Here is an 11,800-nt window from a genome sequence, read left to right as displayed (position 1 = left end):
TAATTCTACTTTTGTTGGAGATGAAGGTACGAGGGAAGTAACCACCCCTTATGGTCGTGGCGGCTGGCCATCTACAGCCGCATCCACTCGATGAGTTTTCTCTCCTGGAACTGTCAAGGACTCGGACCAGACTTGACAGTTCAAGCTCTCCGAGACATGATTGGTACACATGACCCGGGTATCATTTTTCTCTCGGAGACACACAACAAAGATGAATATGTCCATTCTACTCGTAATAAGATGGGTTTTAGTGAGTATTTTGTTGTTCCTCCGGTGGGTACTGCTGGGGGTTTAAGTTTGTGGTGGAGACCGAATTATAAGATTGACATTGTTGATTTCTCAAAGTTTTTTATTGACTCTATGGTGACTCTTCCTGGTGGTACAAAAAAGGTTAGGATGACCTGGTTTTATGGGCCACCATATGCTGGTGATAAAGAGGTCTTCTGGGATACCTGGTCTATTATGGATCATGATGAATCCATTGCTTGGTGTGTGATTGGTGACTTGAATGAAATTGCAGCCTCCTATGAGCGGGAGGGCGGAAATGTATGGGTTCATGGTAGACATAACTTTCTTAGAAGATTTATGAATGGTAATGCTTTGCTTGATATTGGTTACAAGGGTTCCAGTTATACATGGAGTAGGAAAGAGGGTGGTGTGGTCGTTTTGCAAGAAAGGCTTGATCGAGCTTTACTTAATGAGGAGTGGATGATGAACTGGCCGAGCTCTTTTCTAACTCATTTGGCCAGGATTGGGTCAGACCATAATCCCATCCTCTTGTCTATGGAGGCACTTTCTATTAGAAGAAAACAGTCATTTAAGTTTGAAGCCAGTTGGGCTGATGAAGAGGAGCCCAAGGATATTGTAAAGAAGTGTTGGAAGCCTATTACTACCTACCCTGGCATTTATCAATGGGTTGTTAATTTAAGATTGTGTAGTTATGGTCTACGGACTTGGAGCAAAACCTTATTTCCCAACTATAACAAATCTGATATTCGGAGATGTATGACCCAGTTGGATGATTTACAAACTACTGATCCGTTTGATAGTACTGGTGAGCAAGGGGCTATTTCGGAAAAGCTGAGTACTTTATGGGCAAAAGAGGAGAAGTACTGGCACCAACGATCTAGAGTTAAATGGCTGAAAACTGGAGACTCAAATACTAGATTCTTTCACCTTTCTACTCTTCATCGTCGGCAACGAAATCGTATTATTAAGATCCAGAATGATGTTGATAATTGGCTAGTTGGGGATGGTCAGATCAGAGGTGAGTTTGAGCAGCAATTTCAATTGATTTTTACTAGTGGGGGTAGTAGGGATTGGGGGGATTCCCTATCTGGAGTGTCTCCGATTGTTACCCCAGAGATGAATCTTGATCTTTGTCGATCTGTTACCCTTGAGGAGGTGAAGCTGGCTGCTTTTCAGCTTGGAGCACTCAAGGCTCCAGGACCGGATGGCTTCCCAGGTATTTTTTATCACAAGTATTGGGAGATAGTTAAAGAAATTGTTTGTAGTACTTCTAGGGATTTTACTGCTGGTCGTGTTTCTCTCCAAGATATTAACCAGACTCATATTGTGCTCATCCCGAAGATTGAAAATCCGGAAAGGACTACTCACTTCCGGCCTATCAGTTTGTGTAACAACTCTTACAAAATTCTCTCCAAGCTCTTGTCCAACAGATTAAAGCCATATTTATCTCAGATTATTTCCCCACACCAAAATGCTTTTGTTCCTGAAAGATTGATACAAGACAATATTTTGTTGGCACATGAGGGGTTTCATTACTTGAGAATGAGAAGAGATGGTGATAAACAGGAGATGGGGTTGAAGCTTGACATGAATAAGGCGTATGATAGGGTGGAGTGGGATTTTCTTGAAGCTGTATTGGTCCGTTTTGGTTTCTCTTGTGAGTGGATTGCTCTCATTATGGCTTGTATTACTACAGTCTCGTTCTCTATTGTGCTAAATGGATATCCTGGCAAGTTTTTCTTTCCTAGCCGAGGGCTTAGGCAGGGAGATCCACTCTCCCCCTACCTTTTCTTGTTGATTAGTGAGGTTCTTTCCCTCAGACTTACTAAAGCTGTGAGGGAGAAACTCATTATTGGTGTAAAACTCACCCCCACTTGTCCTCCTTTATCCCATCTCTTTTTTGCTGATGATTCCTTGTTTTTCATGAAAGCTACTCTGCTGAATTGTACCAGGCTCTCAAAGTTATTTGTAGAGTACTGTAGAGCTTCTGGTCAAGTGATTAGTGTGGAGAAGTCTAGCATCTATTTTACACTCAACACCCCTGTTCAAATGAGGAGATTAATGTGTCTTATTCTTGGTATTAGTGGTACTTCTTCTCCTGGAATTTATTTGGGATTACCTACTATATGGGCTAGATCCAAAAATGGTGCTTTGGCTTATATTAAAGATCGACTGAGGGGGAAGATTGAAGGGTGGAAACAAAAAATACTATCTCATGCAGGGAAGGAAATACTGATTAAATCAGTGGCTCTGGCTGTTCCTACCTATCCCATGTCATGTTTTAGATTTCCCAAAGGTATTTGTGACGATATGAACTCTATTTTTGGGAAATTCTGGTGGGGGAAGAGTGGTTGTGACAAGAGTATTCATTGGAAGAGCTGGCAATACTTGTGTATGCCTAAGGAAAAAGGGGGGTTGGGTTTTAGAGACCTTCATCAATTTAACCTAGCTCTAGTGGCTAAGCAGGCTTGGAGACTCATCACCGAACCTGACTCTCTATGGGCTCAAGTTATGAAGGCTAGATATTTTCCGAAGTGCTCTTTTTTACAGGCCAAGAAAGGATATCGTGCTTCATGGGGATGGTCGAGTTTGATTGAGGCAAGAGATTTTGTGGCTAATAATGGTCATTGGCAGATTATTAATGGCTCTTCTGTTAATATATGGAGAGATAGGTGGATTCCTCTTATGTCCTCCACCGGGGGAGTGTCTCATGTTCTACCTATTGGACCAATTCCTTCAGAAGTTCCCTTACTTGTTAATGATTTGATTAATTGGGGTAATCGATCTTGGAGGTTGGATGAGATTACTGAGTACCTACAACCGGAGCTGAAAAATCGTATTCTTCAGATTCCTATTGGGAGAGGGGTTGGCAGAGACAAATTCATTTGGCCACTTACTAAGAATGGTGCCTTCACTGTTAAGAGTGCCTATCATCATCTCCATCTTATTTCCAATACTTATGATGCTAATAAGAGTCATTCCTCTCACATCATCAACAAAGCAACATGGAAGACTATTTGGAAAATGCCCACTCTCCCAAAGATTAGACATTTTCTCTGGAGGGCTATCAACTGTGCTACCCCTACTTTTCTCAACCTATCAATCAAAATGAAATCCAACCCCAAGTGCCCTGTGTGTGGTGGTGAAGATGAATCAATTGAACATGCTCTTTTATTATGTCCGTGGGTCAAGTTAGTGTGGTTTGGTTCCCCATTGGGTATGAAGATCAATATGCAAGCCATTACTACATTTGATTGTTGGTTATTACATAACTATCAATCATATAAGAGTAAGGAGGATCGTGATTGGGCTCTTACCATGATCAGCTTCATTTGTTGGTTTATATGGAAAGCTAGGTGCCGTTTTGTCTACAGGGCCACTCCATGTTCCCCTGAACTTGTGATTTCTCTTAGCTCATATGCTGCCTTTGAGTTTCTGAGTACCAAAATTCATATCCCTGCATCTATGATTACTTTCTCTGAATCTCCAACCCTCCCTGGTACAGTTGTGGTGTGTACTGATGCTTGTTGGGTAGATGAATTGAAAGGTGGTGTTGGGGTTGTGATATTTGATCATTTGGGTCATCATTTGGGGGGTTTAGCTGTTGTTTTGAAGGCAGAGAACGCTGAGATTGCTGAAGCCCGTGCTGTCTTGACTGGTGTGGATCTTGCCTTACAAAGAGGCTATAAATCAGTGAGATTCCGCTCTGATTCTCAGAATGTTATATCTGAGTTGCAGACAAATCACACTTGTATTAATTGGAAAACATCAATCATCATGGAAGAAATTACCTGGAGGTGCCGGTTTTTTGATCGGATTGATTGGGAATGGATTCCCCGGGAAGCTAATCGCGCTGCACATGAGGCAGCCAAGCTTGGTTTTCGGACGGTGGGTCTTCGCTGCTGGTCGGAGACTCCCCCACCGTCTCTAACAATGGTACTGAGAAACGATGGACTCCCCTGTCCTCACTGATTTTATTTGTGTCGGAGCATATGCTCCTCTTTTTGTGCGTTGCTTGTCCTGCTTCCTCTCTCATCTGTTGAGCTGAGAATTGGACAATAATGCTTACTGGTTATTTGTAATGGGCTACAGCTTATGGCTGAACCTCTGTTTGGGCGTTTGCCCCTTTTCTTGTCTTTGAATTTTCAGCTTTAACCAAAAAAAAAAAAAGAATCCATATATTTTGATGTTGGGGTTTTGATTCGGCAGCAGTTTGATGTTTCCTAATGTGAAATTTAGCTGCACGCATATTGTAAGATTAACAATGACGTAACACATGTGCCCCCGCCATCTGGCTGTGGGATCTCTGTTACCCTCCAATATTGTATCTAAATATTTTGCTCTGTTGGAGTCATTAAACATAATTTAACCAACAATGTTGCTGTGAAACAGGTGTTACGTATAAAGTTTTCGTTCGTCGCCCTCCGGGTATGTTTTTATTTTAATACTTACACTTTTGTGAGATGATTCCTGGTGCCAAGGAACATTGATTTCTGCAATTATGCATACCCAGGATAGAATATATATATAGTATCTGAAAATTCTGGTCTGTTGGCGCCATTGAACATAATGTAACTATCAATGTTGCTGTGAAATAGGTGATTCGAATGAAGATCCTGTTTGTCCCCCTTCGGGTATGTTTTTATTTTCATACTTGCACTCTTGTGAGTGCATTTATCTTGGACTTGCTTTACGCTGTTTATAGGATAAATTAAAGTGTTAAATGTATATATGTAAAATTAGTTTGCTCATAAGATCATTTTACACTGCAGCTATTCAGCAAAACATTGGATCTTCTTATTGTTCAATGTCATGTGCTTCCAAGCCGAGGGTTTCGACAATTTTTCACTAGTTTTTTTTTCCTTGAACAGGTGTCTCTCCTTTGGACCATATGTTCCCACAATTCACAAAGATTGAAGGATTTGGTGGTATATTATTTCTGTCTTCACATTAATTGACTCGCCCCTAATCAGATTCAAGTTGTAGTTTATCATTCCTAGTCTCTTACACCTTATAAAATTTCAGATTTAGATATTGCTATAGATACCTCAGATGATGATGAAGATGAAGATGAAGATGAAGATGGTACGGCATCTCACAAGGGACACAGTGTGTAGTCATTGTTTGTGGTTTCCAGTGATGCCAACACCTTTTGTTTTCAGCATGTGTCTTAGTGAATAAGTGTTCTATGTTATGTGTTCTAGTAAGTGCATTTTTTTGTGTTTTGGCCTACTGTAATATAGAAATGCTGGTCCTACTGCAATTTAGAGATGATGAGGATTAACACCCATGTTTTCAGTAACGCTAATTGCTCCCGTTTTCAGTTTATTGAGGAAGACGTCTTCCAGATTTATTTGCAACTCCATGACATTTTCACTTGAACCCAAGATCAACCACCAAAAACTGAATCTGTAAGAAAAAAGGGTAGTTCAGAGGAATGCACTATGCTTGTAGCTTACGGGCGTTTTATTCCACGCGGTTTAATTCCCTTATGAAGTCAATGGGTATTGCACGCGGTGTCATAAAATTTAAACATAAACTTAACCCACATTTAAACAGAAACTTAACACGGGTTACCCGTTCCATTTAAAGACATAATTGTTAATTTGCTATGATTTATCTTGGTAATTTTTAGGAGATTCATCCCCACGCCCGTTTATTGAATTATAAATAGAATAAGAATTACGCAATGAGAGGGACATAATACCTTGAACACGTGCTACATTTTGACTAATATGGTTATACTAGAACATTCTGAATAATTACCATATTGAATTATTTCCCATTATTGTTTTTTTTATTGAAACATACTTGAATTGAAACAAAAAATATAACAATCCTGGGAAAATCATAACAAAGGTTCATGCACTAGCTTCTAATACTACTGTCAATAATCTCAATAAGCCAAGGATGCCCTGATTCATGACAAAGCATAGTTTGTTCCAACTTCAAAGCCCTTCTTGCAAGGGTGTGAGCAACCTGATTATAGCGCTTTCACACATGTTTCCATGAAATCCATTCAAATTCTGCCTTCAACAACCTAACTGCATCCATAATGCCTCCAATCTCACTCAGGTCCAACCCCATTTTACCAATACCCCTGATTACCAAAGCTGCATCACCTGCAATGTCCAACCTGCCAGCTCCAACATGTTTAGCTAATTTTAATCCATGCCAAAGAGCCAAAGCCTCAACAACATGAGGTTTCAAATTTGCATGTAAAGGAATAGAAATAGCTCCCATCAACTTTCCATTACCATCCAGGACTACTCCCATCAACATGTGGTTTCAAATTTTCCCTTCCATTCCTGCCTCTCTTCTTTGATTTACTCTTAGCCCTACTTTCCCTTATCTCAGAGTTAGCAACTGCCACAGCTCCCTTAAGTTCCTTATCACTGCTAAACTTGATAAGTCTTACAGTTTTCAGTTTTTAAAGATGTATTCCAATCACCTGGATGTGGAAAATGCCTTGGAGTTTCTTTTTTATCACCTCTTGATACTTATCCTCATCATGCTCCGCTTCTTGCCCCCTACAAATGATATTATAGCTGATGTATAATATAGAGTTCTGAAAATATTTCTCAAACTGTGTTAAACAGCGACAAGCGTGGCCCGTGGACCAACTGTACCGATATTGTCCCAACTTAGCCACCTCACAGGTGTTGGGTTTTAATCACAAAAGGCCTTGGTACAATTGGTTATTATCCACCCACTTATAAGCTTTATTTTCTTTGTCACTTCTTAGATGTGGGATCTCTCCTCTCCAACACGCCCCCTCATGTGCAACCTAATTTTTAGGTCTGCACGTGACAGATTAACATCCCACATACTGGGATGAAAGAAACTAAGGTCCAGTAACCAACGACACTTAGTGGTCATCCAATCGGAAATCTTCCGATGACATGACAAAGTGGCACACTACTAGCAAAAAAATCTCTCACACTGATTTTACTCACACTGACTGCTATAAATCAGTGGCATATGCTAATTCACACAGTTAACCGTGTGAGATAAATTAACATGGGCCCATCAGAAAATTTATACTTACAATAACCACTAAAATCAGTGTCTTTAAAATTACACACAGACTTCCGTGTGTAATCTCAGTTCCACACACATATTTCAGTGAGTATTGATTATCAATTTATTGTTTTCTTTTATTATATTTATATAATGGTCACTGTTGTCAGTGTGTGATATAACACACACATTTATCAGTGTGTTATGGAAATTGATCCACAGTTATCTGTGTAAATAAAATGACATGACATCTATGAATTTTCCAAGGTAATTACACACGGATTTCAGTGTGAAATAGGCGTAATACTGATTAAAACCAGTTGGATTTTGCCATTGATGATCGATGCTTGGTATCTGCAAATGCCCCAGCTGTTGTGAGAAGCTTCTGAATCAGGTTTGTGTCTTTCTCTTCATTAAATCTAAGCATGTATTTACTTAATAGAATTGGTGGTGCATTAACTTTTATACTATGGATGATTAGTTAACTCTTTAAAAAAATTATTGGTTTAGTTTGTATGTATTTTAGTTTGTGAAAGTTGTATGGAGATTAGATTGAACATAAATAGTTGGTTGTGAAGTAGGTTGATAGGTTTGTTAATTAAGAACATACATGATGAAATAAATTGCAACGCTTTGGTATTGGAACATTGTGTTACCTTTGCATATATAACAGCAGCATGATTATTTGGTGATGGAATTTGATTGAATGCAGGGGATTGAGTACCTGAGTAATATGGACAAAGATTGGGTATTTCTCGCTCGAGAAAGTGATGGATATATTTCTGGTGTACGTGCATTTATCAGTCGCTCGCAAAGTATCTCCCCTATTCCTGGTAAAATCTTTTGTCCCTGTAAAGAGTGTAAAAACCGGTGGAGACAGAGTTTGAAAAATGTGGAGGATCATATACGCTGCCTAGGCATGTGGAATGACTACGTAAATGTTCCTTGGACCTCACACGGTGAGGAATTGCCCATATTAAATGAAGATGCAACACCTCCATCATCCCCACAAGAAGTTGTGCCCGACCATGGCATGGCTGATATGTTGCAAGATGCATTTGGGTTTCATGATCATATGGAGGAGGATAGTGGAGGTCATCAAGACTCTACTCCATCTATTGATGCCCTTAAATTCTACAAGTTACTAGATGCTGCAGATACTGATCTTTTCCTTGGAGCACGAATAAAGAAGCTTGAGTTTTTAGTGAGGTTATATAAGATCAAGTGCTTGCACTCAATGAGTGATGTAGCGTTTTCTAAAATCCTGGATGTGTTGAGAGATACATTTCCTACGAGTACAACTCTCCCGACGAGTTTTTACAAGACTAAAAAAATCATGAAGGACATTGGGTTGTCATATACCAAAATTGATGCATGTCCTAATGATTGTATGTTGTATTGGAAAGACCGTATCAATGATGATAGTTGTGATATATGCCATACCAGCAGATGGAAAAAGAAGAAAAGAGGCAATGTTGACGATGGAAAACCAAAAGCACGTAAGGTCTTACGTTATTTTCCATTAGCTCCGAGATTGCAGCGTTTATATGTGTCTCGCCATACTGCAGAGTCTATGTCTTGGCATTCAACATTACGGACTAAAGATGGAGTGTTTCGACATCCTGCCGATGCTCCAGCTTGGGCACATTTGGATGAAAAGTACCCTGATTTTGGTAACGAGTGCCGTAATGTCCGCTTGGGGCTGGCTAGTGATGGTTTTAATCCTTTTGGAATGATGAACTCTTCACGTAGTACATGGCCTGTTGTGATGTCTGTCTATAATCTACCTCCTTGGTTATGCATGAAACAACCATACATGTTCTTGTCATTACTTATACCAGGGCCAAAAGGACCAGGTAAAAGTATTGATGTTTATTTACAACCATTAGTGGAAGAACTGAAGATGTTGTGGAATCAAGGAGTAGAAACATATGATGCATTCAAGAAAGAGACCTTTACCATGCGAGCTGCGGTATTATGGACGATTAATGATTTTCCCGCATATGCAATGTTATCTGGTTACAGTACATCAGGGAAGAAAGCTTGTCCGGTGTGTTGTGAAGATACAGTGTCTGAGAGGCTCAAGAAATGTAAAAAGCAATGTTACTTGGGACATCGTCGGTGGTTGGATGCTGGTCATAGGTACCGTGGATGGAAGAATAATTTCAATGGTGATGTTGAAAGAAGGTATGCCCCAAGGCGCAAGACAGGTTTCGAGGTTCTGAGAGCAACACATGGTTTGACCTTTCAATTTGGCAACCAGAAAAAGAAGAAAACTCGTCGAAAACGTAAGCGACCGTCTGAAGGACCCCCTGAGAAGGACTTTGGTAACTGGAAAAAGAAGAGCATATTGTTTGAATTACCTTACTGGGAGCATAATTTGTTGCCTCACTGTATAGACCCCATGCATACTGAAAAAAATTTCTTTGATAATCTTTTTGGCACCTTGCTTGGGGTAGAAGGAAAAAATAAGGATAGTAAAAATGCTCGGGACGACATGGTTGATCTCGATGTCAAGCATGATCTACATCCTGTGAAAGAAGGTGACAAGATAAGGTATCCTGCTGGAAGCTTTAATCTATTAAAAGAGGAGAAAAAAATGATATATGAAGTCATGGCAGATTATCGACCACCAGATGGATGGTCCTCCAATATCAGCAGTTGTGTTAGACTTGAAGAAAGAAAGCTAATTGGGTTGAAGAGTCATGATTGCCATATTTTGATGCAATATATACTACCAATTGCCATTCGTCGGCCTATTAAGTGTAAGAAACTTATTACAGTCCTACTACAATTGAGTGGATTTTTCAGACAGTTATGCACAAAGGTTGGCTCCAAAGCCTTTTTTGAAGAATTATCTCGGAAGATTGCCTTAACTTTATGTGACTTGGAGAGTATCATGCCACCCTCATTCTTTGACATAATGGAGCACCTACCGATTCATTTGGCCGAAGAAGCTGCAATAGGTGATCCTGTTCAATATAGATGGATGTATCCTATCGAAAGGTAAATTTATAAAATGAGTATAGTATAGTAGTTACTGGAAAAACAGTTGTGTTTATTTGTTGACATTATTGATTAAATGGTCATTTTTTAGGTACTTGCACACTCTGAAGGAGTACATGCGCAATAAAGCTCATCCTGAAGCAAGCATTGCTGAAGGATACATAATAGATGAATGTCTCTCCTTCTGTACTATGTACTTATCAGGTGATACTGAATCAGAACGAATTCGACAATCTCGTAATGGTGATGACCCTCATAACATTGTCAGATCTGGATTGCCATTATTCGTTACAAAGGGAAGAGCTTTAGAATATGGTAAAAAGTTTACATTGACTGATGAGCAGAAACATCGAGCTCATACACATGTGCTACTCAATTGTCCAGAAATTGACCACCACTTGAAGTAATATTGCTACCGCCTTATCATGTTTTTCATTTTTTTTGGAGATTCAATTTAACCAAAATATTTGAAGTAATGAATTTACTTGTATATACTTTTCAATTATAGGGAACATGTGGATATAGAGAAAAGGAGAAGAGGTAGACGATGTTCTATACAAGAGGCTGAGAGACTAGCAAATTTATCCTTCTCCAACTATTTTAAGAGCAAGGTAGATTTAAATATATATATATATATATATATACCCAGGTTACATATCAAAATCAGGAGGAAAGTCTGGTAAATGTTATTCTTTCAGTTTCATTTAGTAACTATTATTTTGTTGCATATGTAGATAAGAGAAAATATTGATGAAGGTGATGTAACAACTGATCCTGACATTCGTGCTTTGGCCGAAGGACCGAGCAATGTTGCCAAACGTTACAAAAAGTATGTCATTAATGGTTGCCGTTTTCATGTGAAGTCAGTTGACACCGGTTCTACATATCAAAATAGTGGTATTTATGTCAAAGCTGAAAGTAATTGTTATGCGACTGCCAATGACCGGCAACCAAGAAATGAGATGCTCGACTACTACGGTGTATTGACAGATATCATCGAATTGGACTATCACAATGGCAGGAGAGTTTTGTTGTTTGAGGGGGATTGGATTGATAGTCGAGCCACTAATCGGGGATTGAAAAAGGATGAGTTTGGCTTCATTTTGGTAAATTTTAGTTATCTGCTTCCACCAGCTGATACCTTCATTTTCGCTTCTCAGGCAGAACAAGTTTTTTACATAAAAGATCTGATTGAACCTCATTGGGAGGTTGTTGTGAAGGCTAAACCAAGAGACTTTTTTGATATGGGGGCCGATCTTGATCCAGAACCATACGCGCCTCAACAACTTGCTGATGGAGTGAATGCCGAAGACAATGGGATGATATCCCGATTCGACATCTCCGGAGTTAATCTCGATTAGTCACACCTTTATCTACATGTTTGTATATATTTATAAGACGGTGTTCGTAATTTGTAATCCTCGTTTTGATAATTATGTAATGGTTATTCACTTATTTGACTAACAGGAGAAGTTAGAGATAACAGTACTGGTTTCTATTATATCCCCCTAGGAGAAGTGAGAGA

At 39.4% G+C, this 11,800-nt stretch overlaps 1 protein-coding gene across 1 annotated transcript; it reads left to right on the top strand.

Moving 5' to 3' along the window:
- The first annotated feature begins 8,002 nt into the window (after positions 1-8,002).
- On the top strand, positions 8,003-11,636 carry LOC126797454 (uncharacterized). The gene is made up of 4 exons (XM_050524082.1): positions 8,003-10,275; positions 10,367-10,678; positions 10,784-10,886; positions 11,010-11,636. The coding sequence occupies exons 1-4, from the start codon at positions 8,003-8,005 to the stop codon at positions 11,634-11,636; spliced, it is 3,315 nt and encodes a 1,104-aa protein (XP_050380039.1).
- The last annotated feature ends 164 nt before the right edge of the window (positions 11,637-11,800 follow it).

Source organism: Argentina anserina, chromosome 6, assembly GCF_933775445.1.
Source record: "Argentina anserina chromosome 6, drPotAnse1.1, whole genome shotgun sequence".
Lineage (NCBI taxonomy): Eukaryota > Viridiplantae > Streptophyta > Magnoliopsida > Rosales > Rosaceae > Argentina > Argentina anserina.
Note: the sequence above shows the minus strand (reverse complement) of the source record. Positions and strands in the feature narration are given on the sequence as shown.

Bases quoted from the DNA above. Each gene is read 5' to 3' on its own strand.
- LOC126797454 (XM_050524082.1), top strand. From the start codon at position 8,003: ATGGACAAAGATTGGGTATTTCTCGCTCGAGAAAGTGATGGATATATT. The intron at 10,276-10,366 runs GTAAATTTATAA...GTCATTTTTTAG, and splicing joins TGGATGTATCCTATCGAAAG to GTACTTGCACACTCTGAAGG. The intron at 10,887-11,009 runs GTAGATTTAAAT...TTGCATATGTAG, and splicing joins CCAACTATTTTAAGAGCAAG to ATAAGAGAAAATATTGATGA.